At 43.5% G+C, this 21,721-nt stretch overlaps 1 protein-coding gene across 4 annotated transcripts in view; it reads left to right on the top strand.

Annotated features, from left to right (window-relative positions):
* AFF3 (AF4/FMR2 family member 3) overlaps positions 1–21,721 on the top strand; it is a 552,172-nt gene that overhangs the window by 23,210 nt on the left and 507,241 nt on the right. For all 4 annotated transcript variants that reach the window (XM_045550236.1, XM_045550238.1, XM_045550237.1 and 1 more), the window contains one exon: positions 12,523–12,633. In XM_045550236.1, the coding sequence (XP_045406192.1) occupies positions 12,581–12,633 (53 nt within the window). In that variant the 5' untranslated portion in view covers positions 12,523–12,580. The remainder of the gene's footprint in view (positions 1–12,522; positions 12,634–21,721) is intronic.

The following is a 21,721-nucleotide window of genomic DNA, read 5'->3' as shown; positions in this document are numbered from 1 at the left end:
GCAATACATTTTAAAATCCCCCTAACTTGTGAAATTGTGTAAAGATAATCCTGAATGGCTAATGTCCCCAAATACCTGGCAGAATTGGACATGCTATCTGAATAAAGATAATATCACCCAAGGCCTTGAATTATTTCTGTAAACTATTTTGCAAATACAATGCCCATCACATAATAAAAATATAAGGAGATGAATGAAATGTTGTTAGCAGAAACAATAGATAGGAGAAATAAACACCTGTGGGCTCTAGAAAAAGGAGTCATTAGGCACAAACTTTAAGATAACTATGCTTTCAATGTCCAAACTGAAAAAAAGGTGAGATTGAAAATTTTGACAGAGGACTAGAAACTATAAAAAGGAACCAAGTGAAAATTCTAGAATCGAAAAGCATGATACTCCAAATTAAGAACTCAGTGGGGATAGATTTAACAACAAATTGCATATAGCTGAAGAAAGAACTAGTTGACTGGAAGATGCATTGAAAGAACATACTCAGAAAGGAACTTTAAAAGGATGATCATTTAAAATTTCACAAGAGAAAGTAAAAGATAGCAAAGACAGCTAGACATTCTCACATGCATAAAATTGGAGTTTCAAAAGAAGAGGGAAGAGAGAATGAATGAATCAAAATAAATAATTAAAAAGATAATGGCTAAGAACTTCCCAAAACTAATGAAAGCTATCAAATTCAGATAAGAAGTCCTATGAATTCCAAATAGGGTGAATAAAACAAAATCCCCACTAAGGCATATCATGGTAAAACTGCTGATAAAAAAAAAAAAAAATCTTAAAAGGAGCCAGAGGAAAAAGAGGCTTCATCTTCACAGCAACAACAATAAACTTGACAGCTAACTTTTTAACAAACATGACAGAAGCCAGAAGACCATGATATAATATCTTCAGAGTGTTGAAAGAAAAGAATCATTAACCTAGAATTTTAAAACTAGCAAAAATAACCGTCAGCTTATAAAGGTAAAATTGATATTTCCAGACTAAAAGAAACAGAGAGAATTTCTCACCAATAGAAACGTAGTAAATACTGACTGGTATTCTTTAAGGAAAAGAAAAATTATCCTAAATGGAAGCTCAGAGATACAGGAATGAATGGAGGACAAAACATAATATTATTAAAAATGAACTGTATAAAATAATAATGTCTTTGGATGTTTAATATATATGAATTAAATACAAACAACAATGGTACATAAATTAGGAGAGGGTTAAATGGAGTGAAAGGGTTCTAAGGGCCTTGCATTTTTCTTGAAGAGGATAAAAGTAGCAATTAATATTAGACTTTGAGGCTGGGCATGGTGGGTCATGCCTGTAATCCCAGTGCTTTGGGAGGCTGAGGCTGAGGCCTTTGGGAGGCCTCCACTTGAGGCCAGGAGTTTGAGACCATCCTGGGCAACACAGTGAGACCCTGTCTCTAAAAAAAAAAAAAAAAAAAATAGCTGGACATGGTGGCATGCACCTGGAGTCCAGCTACTTGGTAGGCTGAGGCAGGAGGATCACTTGAGCCCACGAGTTTGACACTGCACTGAGCTATGATTGCACCACTGTACTCCAGCATGGACAAAAGAGCAAGACTCTGTCTTAAAAAGAAAAATTAGACTTTAATAAGTCAAGGATGCACGTTTTACTATCAAGTTCAGAACACTAAAGAATAGTAAAAAACCATGTAAGTTTCAAGCCAGTAGGGGAGAAACATAGAGTAATAAAAATGTACTTAAATAATCCAAATGAGGACAGTACAGAAATAGAAAAAGAAAGAAAACAATCAGAATACATAGCTCCTTGCAAATGGTAAATTAAAGCCTGATACAGATGTAATTACATTAACTATAAATGGATTAAATTCTTCAATTAAAAGGCAAATTTTGTCAGTCTGAGTTAAAAAAAACACACACATAGAGCTACATGTTGTTTACAAGCAACACATCTAGAACACAAGGATATAGAAAGGCAAGAAGTAGAAGTATGGAAAAATATTTTTCCTACAAACACTAACACAAGGGAAGTTTATGTAGTCACATCTATATGAGACAATGTAGATTTTTAAGGCAAAAATTATCATTAGAGATTAAGAGGGACAACTCCTCATTATAACAGGGCCAATTCACAAGGATGATGTAACTATTCTAAATCTCATGCACATGATAAATGACTTCAAATAGATAAAGAAAATCTTGAAAAATCATAAAAATAATTTTTAAAACCCTCAATTGTAGTGGGAAACATTGACAAATCTCTTAGAAAATATAGAACTAGTAGACATGATATCAGTAAGGAAAGATTTGAGCAAAGCAATTAGAAAATATGACTGATGAACATGTAAGGAACACCATATAGACAACAGTAGAACACACACATATTTTAAGCACACATGGTATATTTATAAAATTAACTATATGTGGGACCACAGAGCAAGTCTCAACAAATTTTAAAGTATCAAAATGGTAGATACAGAGTGTGTTTTGTGATTACAATGCAATTGAGCTACAAGCCAATTTCAAAAAGATAACCAGAAAACCCCACACGGTCATTTTGTAGAATCATTTCCCCCTTCCCTCAGTTTCCCTGAGCTACTTCTCTGTCATCACCTTGCTTAGCAAACACAAGTTTTTTTGAGGGCTGTCTCATAGAAAGGGTAGAGAAAAGTTGAAAGTATGTATTTATGATTTAACATTTTCCCCCATCACATATGTACTGCTGTGCATGGCTTGAATTGTTTTCCTGAGTGTATATTACCAATACAATCAGGAAATAAAAGAACCTTTTCATTTTGGAATGAACTCAACACAGGGGCCTTGAATGATGTGAGACTGCAGTGTTGAACTCTAGATGTGCTGTTCAACCAGTCCTTGTGACACCAGGCTGCAAGGAGCCAGCACCCACCCACCTGTTAGGGAACAGGTTCCTGGTAGTGCATAAACGCAGGGCCAGCTTCATGGGCACGCAACCTCTGCAGCCAGTCACGCAGGGCCCCACACTGAGAAGGGCTGTCTTTGTTTAAAACTCTGCCGTCAACGTTTTAAAATTCTTAATAATTTATGAATAAGGCATTCCACATATTCATTGTCTTTGGGCCCTGCAAATGATGTGGCCAGCTCTGTGCTGAGGGGAGGGATTTACAGATATGCTTGATTTTACAACAACGAAAAGAAACCCCCGTGGGCTGAATCCTCTGTGAAATACTTTCTCTGGCTTCTCAGAAGCCATTTCCTCTTTTTAACTCTCAGCTGCCCCTCTGGGTTTGGCAGCTGGGTGTTCACTTGCTGCTTTACCGAACCTCTGATGTTTGCTTCCTGCTCACTTAAAACGTTTTTACACCAACACAAAGTTCTCCACCACCTGGCCCCAGTCTCTTGCCCTGGTTTTGGCTCTTTTTCCCTCCCCCTTCATTGCTTCTACCCCCACCCTGCACTTGACTTACTGATTCTACAACAGCCCCCACCCCGAGGCAACTCTTTGACCACACAGAACCTTCTGCTAGGGGAACAGGGCACGCTTCCTCCGGCCTCTGTGCTCTGTCATGCGCTTTTCCTTCTGCCTGGAATGTTCGTCCATCACTGCCACCTCACCTTCACTATGGCTTTCATTCCATTGACCCGTCCCAAGCGGCAGCTGCTGTATTAAGCCCTTTAAGAGTGTCTCGGTTGGCACCTACTAGCTCCTGCTCCTGTAGCTCCATAGACACACCTCTGTCACAGCAGGTAACACACTGTAACATACGGACTCTGTTCTTTCCCATCCTCTCCTACCCTCCTTATTCTCGATAAGTCAGTTCTTGATGTGGAATGCATGTCAGTCATTCTTTCTAGAAAGATCTTCCAGAGTACCTGCACTTCCCTCATCTTGGCACTGACTACATTAAAACACAATTATTTGTAGCCTCCTCTGTGAGACCATGTCTGTTTCACTTATTGTAGTAACCTCAGTACCTAGTACAGTTCTGAGCACCTAACTAGCTCAGTAAATATTTGTTAAATTCAAGGATGAGTAAGTGAATGAAGATGTATGTGCATTATCCTCTAGACTGTGGGCTTTTTGGCTTTTTAAACATTTTGTTCTCATCTCCTTTGTTAACCCACTTCCTGACACATACTAGGTGCTCAGTAAATCAATATCTGAAATGACTTATGTGATCACTGAGATTATCATCTTGGGGCCTGACCCCAGGACCTGGGCTTGGGAACATTTCACCAATGACTTCAGACCTGACTTGAGGTTGCATTCTGCAAGGGAAGATGACAGGGATGACAGCATGGGGATCCAGGCTGACACTCACTCAGGTCCACGAAGATGAATTGCCTTTTATGTTGTAATAAACCTCATATTGTTGTCTAGAGAGTGACAGAAAGCAATCCTAAATTCATGAAATCATAACTGTCTGTGCCAAGTATACAGAATTATAATAAGCATCACACGTGAGTAGGAGCTTTGGAAAAACATTGAGAACTATCCCTAGAAAGAGCAGCTCTCCTTACTTATGTGGTGGAAGGGGGTTGGTCCTTAAGCCTGTAGCTCCAATCAGGACCCCTTCTTGTACTCACTCTCGTCTCCTTCCCACGCTCTTGGGCTTCCACTTTCTACTTACCGCTGTGCAACTTCTTCCTTGAGACCCAGCATGGAGATAGCTTTCTTTCCAGGACTTTCCTGCCTCCCTATCTTTTAGTGGGCATTTTGTATCTTGTGGCCAGCTACAACTTCTTTTTGAAGTTCCCTTCTTCCAGGAAACCAACTACCAGTTGGGAGAAGTTGGGGTTTCTCTCATTCCCGTGCCCGTGTACTCCTTTAAAGAGATTGGCTTCCTTTCTGTGTATAGTATTCCCAACTGGGAGAAGATCTCTCTCTGACAAAGTGCTGAGAAAATCACTGGGCCCACAAGTCTCAATATATGGAAGACCAGTAGAAGGCATTCAGTGAAGCTGAGTGCTAATTGGGTGCTTACTGCAAGCTTGTGATGTGTTAGAAAGGTACAGGGAAATCAATTTGGGATCCATAAATACAAGGGAGAATGTTGTTCTAGCCAGAGCTGAGCTCTTTAAAAATAGAAAAGGAAGTCTTTTGAGAGACTGAGCTACCTACTAGAAATGTTCATGTGGAGGCTGACCCTACGAGGGCTGATATGGAGGGAATCGCTGCATTGAGTAGGAGGATAGCTAGAGAAAGCCTCCATGGTTTCTTGCAACTTTCAAACTTCTGTGATTTTATTACAGGGCTCTAACCCTGCAATGCAGTTTATATTTCAACATACTGTACTTAATTAGTTGTTTCTCTAAACTCCTTCTGAAGTAAATCAGCTTCTTACAGTGGTAATTAGTTTATTGGGAGAAACAATGACAAAGTTTGAAACATGCATATTTTTGTGAATGTGGCAAGGACACAAGAAAGGCTGACTATTACTATTCCTACACTGTTTCCATAAGGGCAATCTGTTAGTATCCCCATGAGGATGTAACAGCAACTTAACCAGCTTAAGTTAATAACATGACAATAACATGATTAATAATATGGACTATTCAAAAAATGGTGGAGCCAGATTAATCAGTCTTCAGACAGTTGAGCATGAGTTTCTTATTAATTGACTTTCTTACTATTGGAATGAACTCAGAAGACAAGATTATATTTAAGGAAGTGATCACAGGCTTTTGTAAATTACAGCTGATTCTTTAGCAGTACTGGCCCTGTTAGAACACAGACCCTGGGACATCTGGTAGGCCTGCTATGTGTGGCGATGTGCAGGGCACACCCCATGTGCAGGGACTGTGACTTCTCTGATCAGTTAGCTGAAATAATCAAAATATGATGACAGTAGCTCAGCCACATAGGGCCTTATTTTGTTCCAAAAAGTACAGATCTAGGTAGGTGGTCCAAAGATGGTACCATTGTGTGAAGAAGTCATGAAGGACCTAGCCTCCTTTTAACTTCAGATCTGTGCCTTTTGCTCTTAAGGTTCATGATGGTTGTTCCACCTTGGGCCTCAACCTGCACTCTGGACAGGAAGAAGAAGGAGGTGTCCTAGGGGAAAGGGAGGTGTCTATTACAGGAAAGGAAAACGTTCTGAGAAATGCCAGCTAACATAAACTGATGTCTTATTGTCCAGGACTATGTCACATGCACAGTTCTTGGCATAAGAGAGACTGGGAAATACAGTTATTTTAGCTGGGCTCATGACTTCCTCTAAACAGACTTAGGTTTCGCTATTAAGGAAGAGAGCAGATGGATATTGGGTAGGTAACCAGTAATGTCTGCTCTAACTTGTTTGTCTCAAGCTCCTGATTAAGGTGGACTCCGCCCTCTGTTCCTTCTCTTTTTGGACTTGAGGACCCCAGTGAAAACACTGAGGCCTAGAGAAGAGTGCTTCATTCCAGGTGTGGTTATGGCAGAGCTCTCGGGGCATAACCAGGGGGAAGAATTGCAGAGCTGCGGGAGATGCCTCTGCCTGAAGGACTTTGTGAGGACCCTATTCTGCTGCCCTTTAGTTATCCATCAGTTTTCTACTCACTAAGATATAGTTTTGAAATGTCTCTGTTTTCATACTGTGAGCCAGTTGCTCCACTTGCAGCTTCAGTGTTCTCCAGGGGCTGCATGAGAACCATCAAGTCCATGCTTGAATACTCTCTGGAGCCACAGAGAAAAGAGCCTGACACCCACAGTTATGCTGTGACTTCTTTCCCACATTTCTCCAAGACCTAAGCTAAGTCTCTTCCTCCTAAACAAGTTGCTCTTGCCGTCTGTTAACAGTTAACAGACAGCACAACCCTCCTGTTTAGAACAGACCAACACCTTGAGATGTGTTTAAGCCAAGAAGGAGGTCCTACCTTTAAACAAGAAAAGGTTTACAACTCTCCTGACATACTCCAGGGATTCCTGTCTGGCAGTGCTCAGGAAGAACAACTGAAAACAGAACTCTAACATTTCAGAACTGTCAAAGACAAAAACTAACAGAGACAAAGAACATCCAGTCTAGCCTTCTCATGTTGCAAAGGAAGACACTGAGGCCTAGAGAGGAGTGCCTCACTCCAGGTGCGGTTATGGCAGAGCTCTGGGGGCAAAACTGGGGGGAAGAAGAATTGCAGAGAGGGGTAGAAGGCTTCTCTTGCCTTCCTCCTGGGTCTGTATTATGTTCATAACTTATGCACCTGTGACCATTAAACACTCCAACGATACAGATAATTAAAGCAAAAGTTGTGGGAGGTGGTGTGTGGTGTCAAGCCTACCAGATCCAATTCCTGAATCTTCCATGTTTGGTTTGCAACACTTATCTGTTCCTTAGGATACTTACCTGTGAAATAAAAACAATGGCAGCATACTGCATATGCTTTTGTGAGAACTAAATGGAGTTGATACTTAGAAGAGTCCCCAGTAGATAACGATACAGAAAAGTTTGCTACTGTTATGATTAGTTGTCTCCTATTTCCAACAGGTTCAGAGTCCTTGCATCTTGCGCGAATGGCCAATGCACATCTTGAAGAAGCATGACAAAGAGCCTGTGGGGATATTAAAATTTAAGTCAGGAGGCTCGGTTCTTGTTACCAGCACCAAGGGATCTTCTCGTATCATAAAATAATGAGATTATCTCCCAAAATAGGTCAGCATGGGATGAAGTACATGATCTGTGATAGGAGATACTTTTTTGATTTGCTTTTATGAACAGTATATGTCTTTCAACTTTAGGATGTGTGCCTGCTTTATCTTTCTTTTTAAAAATATGGTGAGCTTTACGTACCAGTGTTTTATACCAGGTGTATAAAGAGCAACTAACACCAAAGACATATATGCATAGAATTCTTATGCGCAATCAACGTTATTTTAAAGCACTCTTCAATTTGGCACTATTTTAATTCTCTAGGCAATGTTATAGTAGCTGACCACACTTTGAAATGACCTTTGTCTTGTTTGGTACTTGAAGGGCATGAAAAATCTTTCCCCACTTCCTTACCCTCTCCCAGGGCTCATTTTTTCCCTCTCTTTTCTCTGCCCCGCTTGCCCTCTGACCTTGCTTAGCTCTGCTGTTTCCAAGGACTTCTGAATCTAATTAATGTCGTAGTGGCTGTATAAGTGAATTATGTAGGCAGGAGGATGCTGGAAACTTTGAGGAAGGTGCATTCCTTAGGGAAAACCTGGTTTTGTTAAAAAAAAAAAAAAAAAAAAAGAAAAGAAAAAAAAGGAACGCACATTCCCAGGTGCAGAATGTCAGTGGAGAGTAAAACCTCAGCAACTACTTACACTCAATAAATATATGTTGCCTGATAAGCAGAGGGAAAGTAAGGAGCATCTCTTTTGACATCTGGGCAATAATGAGCCATTATGGAAGCTGGCTGAGGGGACAGATTGCCCAAATATGCTGCCATTACAAATGGGCTTCAACCACCCAACTTGGGTGTTGGCCCCCCTCTTCTGGCCTCCCTCCCTTTTCCAGCCACTTCACAACCATTTGAAGGGAGTATGTCCTTAGATGATCTCTGAAATGACCCTGGCTCCCTGGGCCCCAGAATGTTCTCCAACTCTCCAGGACAGTGGGCAGGCAAGGGGGAGGGGCATGAATGCTGAAGTTCTCCGCCAGAGGATACTGTCAGAGAGCCCAAGGCGGAGATGGTCCCTATGCCCCATGTTTCCATGGAAACATAGGAGGAGTGATGACAGCCAGCACAGCCACACCATCTGCTCAGGACCTGGTGAATGATGAAAAAAAAAAAATTGAAAAAGAAAGGCACCTCGGATCTCAGGCTAGAACCACTCTGAGATACCTGTGGAGAGAGAGGACAAGGCCTGAAGACACAAGAGCTCCTGGGTGAATTTAAAATCTATGCTGTCCTGAGGCTTGACATATTAGCATGCAATTTGTAAACTGAAAGCCTAGAGGGTTTATCCCGAAATCCCTAGATACAGTTACAAACACCCAAGAAGCCTCTGGAAGGAGAAGCAGATGGAGTGATGCATCTGCAGTTTTGCTAGAACGGGAGAGAAGGGTGTCCTTACAAACGGTGCTGGAGGAGATGGAGTCAGCTCAGGCGGAGCTTGAGGGTGCACCCACCACCTTCCAGCAGGACCACCTGCAAAGCTGGCTTTTGGCCAGACATACTTTTCTGTGGGAATGGTGGGATTATAAAGAGAGAAAAAAATCCCACCTGGTCATGAAAGTGACCTCTGAGTTGCAGCTGTGTCTTCAGAATAAGACGTGAATTAACAAAACTATACAAGGTTTCTCTTCTATCAAATAATACCTAAGGAGAGATCTTAGACACCAAAGATCTGCTTCTGGGTCTATTTAAGAGGTTTCCAGTTCCAGGTTGGCAGAATGTGAGTAGGGCCCCAGACTGAGGAGGATTCATTTGTTAGTCCCCTTTTGCCCATAGATGTAGCCTAAACAAACAAACTAACCTGACCTAGGAGGCCAAGAAGCTCCTCTCGCTTAGCTCCCTCCCTCAGCAGTCCTCCCCTTAGGTGAGTGGTTGATTAGGCTCTGAGTGGCACTGCTCACATCCACGTGGAGAGAAAAGCCCCTTAGGTACAAGGGCTACAGGATTCACAAAAGCTATAACAGTTGCATAGGAAACACTTATTTTTCATTTTTATTTTTAATTTAGGTAGTATCTTACTCCTTTAAAAAAAAATCTTCCCTTTTAGTTCTGACATCCTAATCCCAAAAAGTCCAAGCCCTTTTTCTGCTTTGTCTTAAGGATTTAAAATTTTGACAACTAGATTAAGTGCTCATTTTGGTTTGTGTACCCAGGGGCTAGCATATAATAGGAACAGCTTCATAAAACAGATTAATAATAATAATAATAAAGATCTCCCCATAAAGGCTCTCATTAACTGTTCTATATTTTACTTGTAAAAACTATTAAATTATTTTCATGACAGCTTAGTAAACAACAGTACCTACAACTATTGTTTGGGTCTCCTCAAAAGCCCTTACTCTCCACGCGGACAGTATACACAAAGACATTAACTAGAAATAAAGTATTAATGCAACTATCCCCGTATTAGGGGCCCCAAACAAAAAAATAAGAGCTATTCGTAAAGAAACATTTTAAAATATCCACAGTGTGAAAGTGCTTACGTGCAAGTACACTCATATATTAACTTGAGGCAACAGAGTTTAAATTCAAACATAAATCTGTCCATTACGACATGGCATTTTTGGAGGGGCCTTTTACGAGTAAACCCCTCAACCAGCTCTATACCACCCAGTGCCTTCTCCCTTCCTTTTCTGGGACCATTTATCTTCAGCCTCTGCAGTGAGGGCAAATCTGTATCTTGAGCTTCAAACACAGCATGGGACTCGCAGTAAACACGGTTCTGTTTGTTCTTCAGCGGCCCTCCTTTGTATAAACAGATGTGGTGGGAAGGGAAGGAGAGCCAGATCCCTCCAGAGCCGGGAGGTCTCCTTTCTGGAGAAGCTTCCCAGCTGCAGCCAGGAGCACAGGAACGGGACACATTTCTTGTTCAGGCCTCGGAACTTGCTGTTCTTCCAGAGAGGGGATGTTCTTCTTGCTCTCTCCTCCACCCTCCACTCTCCACCCCCAGCCTTTGTTCCTGGGAATGCTGTTTCAGTGTCGCGTCTCACTTTTGCCAAAGCAAACATTTCCAACGAGGCTTATGCTAAGGAGATATCAGGAAGACAGATTTTTTTTTTTTCTTTCCTTCTCTCCAAATACACTGTAGATTGGGGTTTGGGAAGCCAGCCCCTCATACCTGCATTTTTCCCTATATTCATATTCTCTCTGTTCTTTCGTAATCTTGTTAGTGCCTTAAGGGGGGTTAGTAAGGTTGGGTCCTCGGTTTTTAAGTAACAATTCCATTTTCTCAGACTATGTTGATGTGGACTCTGCCTTAATTGAGCCGTTTTCCATTTTGCACATTAGTTACGGATGCTAACGAAGGAAGGGCTACTTCAGAGCTGGGGAAGAAGGGGGTGGGGAGGAGCATTTTGTAATACAATATCAAATGAGAAACAATTCTCATTGGCCTTTTGGTCTTCTGTGTTCAGAACTTAGTTTGTTAATCCTCATTCAGACGTGAGGAGGGTGACTCCTAGGTTTGACCCTGGAGGGATCTTGTGACTTCTATCCGAGGAGGTCTAAATTTTTGGCAGACCCAGTCAGCGGTTTATTCTTGCCCAGAAAAGGAACAAAGGGGAGAGCACTGGAAAGGCCTCCCTTAAGGCAAGGAATACGGGGTTTGGAGAAAGTGGCGAGGCATAGCTGCATTGCTCTGTGCTGCTCTCTCCAGGAATTCTGGAGAATCTTGAGTGAGGCTCCCAGAGCTCTAGCCAAGAGGTCAGGAGAGTCAGGGGGCCGTGGAAGCGTTCCCGGTTCTAGGGCAGCTGTGGAGAAACAGAGCCACGGCCGATGCAGACATGCACTTCTCAGCATGTCTATAAAAGTAAGCGAGGGAGAAAAGCAAGCGGTCTTTAAAATCAGGGAAGTAATAATAACAAGTACTTGATTTTTTAGGAGCCACAATGATAACTCTATCATCCTTCTAACTGATAATCTAACCTCTCTCCAGACAGGAGATGGGGCTGGAAGTTTGAGGCCTCATCTGTCCCCCTTCCCTGTAAGAAAAAGAAAGGAGGTTGGTTTTCAGGGACCGGCCAGCTGGAAGATGGGTGGGACCCCCACTGCAGGCCAAACTGCGGCTGAGAAGAGGTTTCCTCCGTGCTTCCCCTTTATTTCACTTAACTTACTGACTCCAGATAGCTTGAAGGATTTGTTTACGGCGCTACCGCGGGCTGCACTCTTAACTCTCGCCGCGCCTGTGGCGGCCAGGGAATTGCCCAGCGCCCACCCCAGGTCTGCATCGTGCACACCGCCCGCGGGACCGCCGAGCAGGGTCAAACGAATCCTGGGCCGCAAAAGAAGTGCGTGCAGCCCGGGAAGGACCGGGTGGGGCCGGGCGAGGGCGAGCGGCAGAGGGATGCGGCAGGCCGGGCACGGCTCAGCATCCCCCCCGCACTCAGCGCCGCCGCCTTGCCATTCTCCTCCTCTCGCAGGAGCGCTCCAGACACCCCCCGGTTGCCCGAGGCCAGTCGGGCCGCAGGGGTCGGAGGAAAGGGGCGGCGCGGCCTGCGAGCGCCGCGGGACCCCGAGGAGCGACGCGGGGAGAGCAGGGGCGCGCGGGGCGGGCGCGGCGCGGGGCTCACGGTGCGCGCGCGCCTCGGCCTCGCCCGCGCACACGCGCCTCCCGGAGGAGAAAGAGGCGGGCGGGCGCAGAGCACCGCGGCGGCGGCTGCAGCGGGCCGGGCCGCCGCGAGGGAGGGGAGGAGGGGCGGGCGCAGGGCCGGGGCGGGGGGGCGGTGGCGGCGGCGCGGCGAGCTCGCCGCTCTCTCGTGAGTGTGCCTGCGCGCGAGCCGGCGAGCGGGTGAGTGCGCCGGGCCGCTGCCGTCCGCCCGGCCGGCCCGGAGTCGGGGGCGGGGGGCGCGGCGAGCCCCGACCCGGGGGCGGGCGGCGGGCGGGCGGCGGCCGCTCCGGCGCGGCCGGAATGCACCTTGAGCGGCCCCTTTCCTTGCAGCGCGCGGGCGGCCAGAGGCTCGGCGGCGGCGGCAGCGGCGGCGCTGACACCTTCCACCATGGACAGCTTCGACTTAGCCCTGCTCCAGGAATGGGACCTCGAGTCGCTGTGGTGAGTCCCGGTGCCGGCCGCTGTGGGCAGGCGGGAGCGGCGAGGGGCGGCCGCGGCGGCCCGCGCGCCCTCACCTGGGCCGGGGGTTCCGGGCGGCCGGCCGCCGTGGGGGTGGGGTGGGTCCGGGCGCCCGCCTCGGCGGTTCTTCCCTGCCTTCCCCGGGGGGATGCACGGCCGTCTTCCCGTCTGTTTGCCCCCTCTCCTGCTCCCTTCCTCGCGGCGGCCCGCCCCAGCCCAGGGGCTGGGGATCTAGGTAGCCAGGGGCAGAGCGCAGCCATGGAGAGAAAAAGAAGCGGTTTTAAGAACATGTCACTAATGCCTGGGGAGCCATCCGTCGGCCCCCGGCCCCTGTCACTTCCTTTCCCTCCGGTTGCGCCTCCTCCCTCTCTCTCCGAGAAGCTCTGGTTCACACCAGCGACCCCCTGGAGTTGGCGCTGCTGGCTAAGTGCCCCTAGAGGATGCTCCAGCCTCCTCCCTGCCTGCGCCCGGCCTCGGAGGCTGCGTCCTTTCTGCCTCTCCCACCCGCTCCCACCCGAGATGGAAAAGTGAACACCCAGGGCAGAAGGCGAGTGTTTCTCCGTGCGGGAATTCCAGAGGCCTTGGCCAGGAGAGACTCGTTTCCTCCAGGCTCACAATTCCTCTGGGCCCTTTCTTCGCACCTCACCACAGTTGTACTCCTCCCCACCCCACCCCGGCGCCCCGCGTATCCCTTTATGCCACGCTCGCAGCTCGCAGCCTGGGAGCATTCCGGGTTTAGTTTCTCGGGGATCTCACGCTGAGGAGCTGCTGTAGGTAAATCGCCGCTGGAAGCAGTTTAATTCCAGTTGCGGGTGTCTTAAAAATCCCATTGGCTGCTTTAACATCTCTCTTAATATCCCTTCTTTCTCTGCCGCCTGCCCCCACCCCATTATCTTTTAAATGTTTCCAACCAGCACTATTCAGGTGGTAAAATTACTGCCTGCATATTCCTGGAGGAACTTGTGTTATGTTTAATATTTACGGGGATGAACATCTGCTGGAACAAGCATATTAACTGCACTGTGTTCTGCCTCTGGTAATCGCTTATTGTAGAACTGGGCTTTTTTTTTCTTGCTTTAATTCAGTAAAGAGTTCACATGTGTCTAAAACTGCAAGTGGTGTGCACATGAATATGCAATGCACAATTTTAAAGCTAAACTGCTTTATGATTTATGGCTCATATAGATGATATGTGGATCGGGGTATATTTTCCATGATTTAGGCTTCCAGTGACTTTTATTTTCCTATAGACAGGTGTAACAGAATAAACTGGAGAAATCTAGCGCATTATCGAACAGTTTCTTATAAAAGATCCCATGATGAGTAAGTACAGCTTGCTGTGCATAATGCTGGTGCCTATAAAACACACAAGGATGGGCCCTAATGTAATAAAACTTTTACATATTACACTGGAAACTTCAAAGAGCCAGTGTAGAAAAAATATGAAACATGTTATTACTCTATAAAAGTTGCTAATTACTGTGTTGCTGCGTCTGTGGTTATTTCAGCCTTTCATTTACAGATACCTGTTATTTTATAGGCTTACATTTAGAAATGTTGGTTTCTGGCACAAATTCAATAGATTTCAGATAGCAACTATACTTTTAAAAGCAAAAATGACTTTTGGTTTTGAAAGGCAGTTTTTCAGTCGGAGGGAAGAACTGTTTCGGCATATTTTTATGCTGTTTATTTGCTTGCTGACTCAAATTGAAGCCCCTCCTGACTTTTATAAGTAATATTTTGAGATTACCAACCCTAATTTGCGTGCTCTTCCAGTGTAGGGCCTCAGCTCTATTTCCCCTTGCATCCTTAGTTCCCAGCTGAGTTACTTGGAGCATTGTCACAGAATAAAATGTTTGTTGAATTGACTTGAAATTTATAGTAGCTACAGTCCATTTATTATTTTTAAAGCAAAACATTAAGCATTTTTTCAAAAGTTGCTGTACGTGCAATCAGATTTTAACCAACACGTCAATTTTTGGCAAATGAAAGCGTGGAGGCTTTCTCTATTACAATATAGTAGGGCAGTTTAGCTTGACTGAGGGAATGTTTCTTGTTTTGCAGATTTAGAATTTACATTTTACAAAAGCTTATATGTTTCCGGTAAGTTAAAAATAAACCAAACTCCTTGAGTATGCATTTCTAACATGGTCAGACATTTTCTCAGTTACAAGGGAATTTTTAGATGGCATTTTCTAACTCATTTTATGATGTACTTAAATTTTTAAGTTTGTGGTTTATTTTTAAGCTGACAGGTGATCCAAAATAACTAATATTTGAGTACTTAGAGTGTGTCTAACATTTTCATATCTAGTGTTTGCATATATGAATCTCGTAACAATCCTGGAAGTGGTAAATGGTAGTAGTAGTCCCATTTTATAGATGAGGAAATAGAAGCTTTGAACTGTTAAATGACTATACTGAGACCATAAAACAAATGACAGTAGACTTTTTAAAACTAACTTTACCAAACGCTATTTACCAGACACTGTTCTAGGTATATTACATATTTTACCTCACTTAATCTTCACAACAGCCTTACAAAGCAAGTACTATTATTAGTCCCATTTTACAGATGGGGTAATTGAGGATTGGGGAAATTAGGTAACCTGCCCAAGGTCACATATCTAGAAATAGAACAGCTATATTTGAACCACAAATTAGCTTCAAAGCCCAGTTTTCTGACTTCAAATCCAGTGCATTTTCTAGATATCTCTCAGATGGTGAGGACAGCTCAGAAATTAATTACCAAGCAAAATCTTGATGGACTGGAAGTTAAAGTTCTGTTAAAATATTAAAAAGAGAGAGCCCTAAATGGTATTGATCTAAAATTAAAAATTTGAAAACAAAATACCATGATTTAGAAATTATCCATGTTAATTATGAATTCACTTATAAAAGAGATATACATTTTAAATAAATACCATTGAAAACTTCTTTAATTCATCATAGAAAAATGCGTGTCTTTGGAGGGGGAAGGAGTAGGTACAGATTACTGGCAAGAGAGAACCTTATTTTAATCTCTAACACCTTTTTCTAATTGGTGGACACTGTTTTCTAGTAAAACAAATTGCTGTTTATTAGTTGTGACTGTGGCTTTGAATTTGAGCTAGTTTATTCTAGCAGTCACGGAAAGTGTCCTCAAATGACTGTATAGGTAATATGAAAAGTTCAGTACTGTTGAATGTAATCAATATAGACCATCAATTGATAATTCAAGAACCACCTCCTCTGCCTTGCACACCCTTCCCCCTACTCAGAAACATCCATAGTTGTTTATCAGGGTGGGTCTTTTGAGCCTGAATTATTTCGATGGCTTTTCAATTTTTCTTTTTAGCCATACCATAAACTTGAAAGGGTGGCATTTCCAACTCTAATGCCACTTCCCATTTCTGGTATGAAGCAAGACTGGAAAACTTGGAACGAGGTGAAGATGCTCATTAGTCTCCAGCTCTGTAGCTTCTGTAGACTCTGGAAGAATTGGAGATTCAGTAGGTTTATAGGGGCAGATGTGCAGAGGAGCAGTGCCTCTGCTCAGCTGCCTCCTCCCCCTGTGGTCCACCACTTTTTGATTAGCTGCTAGACATACTAAGCCATTCCTCAGGGCCTTTAAAATAATGACCATCCCTTTTAACAGGCTAACTGTGGCTTTCATTTATTCACTTAACAAGTATTTATTGATCATCTCTTAAGTGTAAAACCTTGTGCTGGTTGCTGTGGGGGATGCAAAGATGAGTAAAGACTGGGTTGTGCGTACTATTGTCTAGTAAGGGAACTGAGACAAGTACACAGATGAAAAAGGAAGTTTTTTTAACACTGATGATTCAGAAAAGAGACCACATTTGGGACTAGAGTGGGTGGTGGAGGAGGGACAGAGAAAAAATTGAGTTAAGAAAAAAAGGCTTCCATGAGAAAGGTGGCCTTTGAACTAAGTCTTGGAAGATGAATGGGATTTTTACAGAAGGGGGCGGGGGTGGGGTATTGAGAGGACATAGAGGCATCTTGAGCAAAGAAAGAACTTGAACAAAGGCTTTCATGGTGTCTCTGAAAGATCCTTTTATGAATCATGGTGGAATTACCTATACTATATATTTTAAAGATGTAGAACTTTGTAATCATGAAGTAGTTTCAGTGAGTGAGAAAAGTTTTTTTCCAAAATGAACTTAATCAAATTTATATTTAATCTTCCTTAAATACAAACACATTTTAATTATTGGGGAGAAAGTCTATCGATATACAATAGTAAATATTCATATCTTCCCTATTACTGACCTGTCTCCCCATAGCTTCATATAAACCAGAATCCATACACTTTACTTCAAATAGACATTATACTTTATATTGGAGCCTTTGAAGTTATAATACATGGATCATCTAATATTCATCAATTTGTTCAATAAGCATTCAGAGTATTAGGCATTACTATAGGATAGGTACTGCAGGGCAGTGGCTTTCATAATCATGACCCACAGCCACAAATACATTTAATATGAATGTATGCACATGCATACACAGAACTGAAACAAGATTGCCTGAGATAACACTTACTCTTACTGTGTGTGATGCCCTTTGATATTTTCTATTCTCTTTTTTAAAAATTTCCCGTCGATGGGTTGAACCTGCCATTTAAAAAACCCTACTGTAGGGGATGGAAAGAGAGAGCGTGTCTGTTGGGAACTTACAGGAGAATAAACCATACCCATAAATATCTTCAATACAAAGCTGACACTGCCTGTTGGGGGGGACATCCTGTTGAGAGAGTAAGCTATTCATGGGGGAGTGGCATTTGAAATTGGGGGAGTCCTGGAGAAGTACAGAATTTCAGAAGGAGCAAATAAAAGGGAGGAAAACCACGTGGAGGGAAAACTGTGAATAGAAATACAAAGGGCATAAAGCACGGGGCTTGTTTGGTGAAGATAAAGTTGGTAACTGACGCAGGGCAGGTGTGGACGGCACTCCTCCCACTCCTCCGGAAGGCAGAGCCACTAACATCTCGGTCTCCACAAGGAGCGGCCACCGACAGACGCTCTTGCTTCTCTTCACGGTAACTGCCAGCGGACATGCCCACGCCAGGGGCTTCTTCCAGTCCTCCTTGGTCAGACTTCCCAGGTCCTTCGTAGTGTTAGAAAACGCCACAGAGCCCCGATCTTGACCCTCAAGTGTCTGGAAGCTTGGCAAGGATTTGTTCTGTAAAATTTGGATTCAGTCAAAAGGCCGCACTCAGGGGTCCAGATGGCCCCAAGGCTGCAGGCTCCCCCGCCCCTGGACGGGTCCAAGCAGCTCACCTGAACACAGAGAAAGTGTGGAAGGAGAGTGCACGTGTCCTGAGCCCCAGGTGTCCTGGAGCCCATTGGTTGAGAGCAGCTGTGGTGGGCTGCTCTCACTCTGGTTGGCCAAAAGTGACCCCATGCTTTGCTGCAGCAGCAGCTCTCATTGGCTGAAAGCCTCAGCGAGCGCAGGGCTGAAAATGTTTCCCAGAAGAGTGGCTTCCAGGGCTAGGGCCGGCCAGCGTGGAGGAGGCAGGAGGGCGTCGATGGGCATCAGGGGAGTGCTGCATGCGCTGTTGAGGAGCATCCACGCGCAGCCTGGTGTGGGAGAAAGCAGGTGGGGAGACTGGTTAGTCGGGGTGCAGAGGTTGCGGACTCCAGCTGGGCTGGGGGCCGAGAGGATACCAGGGGGAGGGTACTAGGGAGGATGCGTGTTGGATGTGCAGATGAATTTTAACGAAATGTCTTTTGATGACGATGAAGATGAGTATTGTGTGTGGGGAAAGGATTCCTTCCTGTGTTCCAGATTCTGTTTAGTGAAAATGTAGGAGGGTTATAAAATGTTAAGAATCTATTTTGGGAGAATGTCCTTGTGAACCAGAATGGGTCTAATCAATGACAGTTTAGATTAGCAACTTGAACGAGGCCCTTTGGCTTAATACAGGTTAAGATAATAGTCAAATTAAGAAAAAAATCTCTCAATTTGGAATGCAAGATTTTTTGTGTGTAAATGGGATTTTAAACCTGGAATAGATTTGCCTGTTTAAATTTTCTTTATTTTGGGAATAAAGCCTTGGAGGCAAAATCAAGGCCATGAAAGATGATTTTAATATCATTTAATGGTAACATAATGTTTTTTTGTTTTGTTTCAAAGTGAAATCCATAAAACTTATTTTCAGTATTGGCTGTTCCCTTTTGTTTGGGAATTTAACTGAGGTTTCTGAATTCAGCTGGCTCCAATCTTGCTTTCTGTTTGGCCCTGGGCAGCTCTCAATTTTTCTCATTTCCTATTCTCAGTCTTGGTTTAATCACTTATAAAATGACAGCACTTATACTGGCCTACCTCATAAGGTTGTGATGTTAAGTAATAAAAGTGTCAGTTGCTCTGTGAATGCCAAATGTAGTTCTTCTATACCCTTTGCTTCCTTAAAAATGTCTCTTTTTCATAAACAAAGAAGGATACAGAAAGGCCACATTGGGTCAGGTTCAGCAGTCCACATGGTGCAGAGCTCTGTCCCTGGCAATGGGACCCAGGGACGTTTTTGAGTAGAGGTTGGTAGTTTTTCTTAGTTATGCATCATAATCCAGCAGACAAACATGCGCTTAATTTATGGTTGTACTTCTAACATTTGTAGACATATTAACCGTTACATAATCTTTGATCTTTCCCTGACAATGTATTGCATTACCAACCATTACATCGAATGACTTCATTTGACACTGTGGGTCTCATTAAATTATGTCAGGCTAATTATAATCACTAGAAACAAAATACACTGTTATTCCAGGCTAAGAGGATACCATACAATCCAAGAAACTAAATGGGTTTAATCTAAGGAAACTAACACCTGGGAACTTGATAGGAGCCTCAAGTATTTGAAGGTGTTTAGTTGGGAAGTGAGAACAGAGTTGTTCTGATGTGCTCAAAGGCAGGAGTAAGGTCAGTGGGTGTGAGAGCACTTAACAGTGATACGATCTGGGCTGTCCCAAAGGGTAACAATGACCTGACTTTGTAGAAAGACATTCCCTGGATAAGCCCACCAGCAGCAATAGGTTACCTCTGGGATTCCTTCCAACTTCAAAATTCTATGATCTTTCCCATCTCAGGGTAGCAGGAATCAGAGTGTAGAAGTCATTAATTGTATTCAGTTGTGTATTTTCCCCTCTGCAATTTCTGCACTCACATGTGGAGAAAGGCATAGCAGGTACTTAAACTTCTTCACATAATTTCTTCCCAGGAGGCTCATTGTTAGCGGAGGTAAACAAAAATGACTGTAATTTGGAGACCACTCTAACAGAGCAACTCAGTTTAGAGTTATGTGCTTAACTTGATGCTGAAAATAATTTTACTTTTTCTTTTTTTATGGACAGGAAATTAGTTTTCAGAAATCCCCTAGAGGACTGTAATGTGAGTCTGTTGGTCTTTGTTAAATTTTTCTTGTCATACCTGTACTGTTTACCTGAGTTATGAAGTGACAGAACAAATTTTCTGTCAATGTTCGTTGAAATGTTAATTAGTTGCCTGGCAGTTTAGATACAAAAAGGCTTCACTGTAGTGGATCATCACCAGTTCTAAGAAATAATCTGTTTTTGTTTTAAAATTTCAAAATATATTTGTTTTTCTATAGAATACTTCCAGAGGAAGAAAAGACCAAGGGTGTAGAAAGCTGTTGTGAGAGCATAGGTCAGGATGCTTCACTCTCATCCAGGGAATGCTTCTCAGACTTTAATGTGCATCCAAATAACCTAGAGACCTTGTTAAAATATACACTCTATAGGACCAGGTTGGAGCCATGAGCCTACACTTCTAACCATCTGTCACATAATACTGTTGCTCCAAACTTTGAGTTGCAAGAACTACATGTATAAAAAATTTCTTTGAAAAGAAGCTCTTTCAAAATACTGCATTTTCTTCTCCTTATTTTGGGGAGGCTTTTTTGTAATAATATTACAGTTTCATAAAGCTTAAAGGTTACAGCATTTATTTTTGTGAATCTTTCTAATATAATTCTGATGAGTGAGGGGGTGCTTAATTGTATTCTAGTGGGGATATAGTGGGAAGTAAACATAAAAACCTAAGTAAACACAATTCGTAATAAATACGCTAATCACTTTTTATAGCTTTTCAGTTCTTGTCAGTCCTTCAAAGGCTGGGTCTATCTGCTGCAGCAAGAGTGAATGCCGAGAGTAACTGTATAGTCTTATAATCACTTTTGGATTTGTGGAGAATCTCTCAATAAGTCCTGTGGATGCCCAGGATTCAGACCAAATGTCCCCATTCTCTCCTAGCTATGATCTCTTTGGGAGGGAAGGTGTGGGGGCAGGCATTTGCAGAATCACAACACTACCCCATGGCCGTAGCTGCAAATTGCAGCTTTTCTAGCATCCTAGGAGAAATCACAACTCAAACTCCAGGTGGTACCAATGGTAGGTCTCAGACCTATCAGTCTGGGACCTTCCACAGCATCTTGGCTAGCCATCCTCTCTCTGAGCCACAGCATCTTGGCTAGCGATCCTCTCTCTGAGCCAATACTCTGAATCCATTAGGTGGTCGAACTTAGCTGCAGTTTCCGTGTTTAATTTCCAATCCTATGTCCTTAGAAAAATATTTGCATATAGGACTGATGATTTCATGAAATATGGCACAGTTGACCACAGTACTCCAACAAACATCCATGAGCAGTAGCCTTCACTGTTTTAATTTAAAATCAAATGGGTTAATATTTTACCATGGTACACTAGCTGTGGCTTTAGCTGTGTGATTCTAGCTATGTGTGGATGAAGCCTTTGGCCTAGCCTGCATTGTCTGGGCTCAGGTAATGGTGAGATGCAGGTAAATTCCATGCATGGCCCGAGCACCACTGATCATCTGCTGTGGGATATGTTGGAGCCCAGGACATGCAGGGCCTGCCGAATCCTTCTCAGAAGTGTGTCCACATGGAGGAGAGGACAGCTCAGCTGGTGCCACAAAGACTTTCTTATTTGTGTTCCTTTTATTGAAGGTAATTCCTTCCCTAGAGCATAGTACAGCTTCTTTTGAGACCTAATCCTTGTAGGTGACTTCCTTTAATTTTTTTTTAATA

Source organism: Lemur catta, chromosome 4, assembly GCF_020740605.2.
Source record: "Lemur catta isolate mLemCat1 chromosome 4, mLemCat1.pri, whole genome shotgun sequence".
In the NCBI taxonomy this organism is placed as follows: Eukaryota; Metazoa; Chordata; class Mammalia; order Primates; family Lemuridae; genus Lemur; species Lemur catta.
The sequence above is the reverse complement of the archived record's forward strand: the minus strand, read 5'-3'. Positions and strand labels throughout refer to the sequence as shown.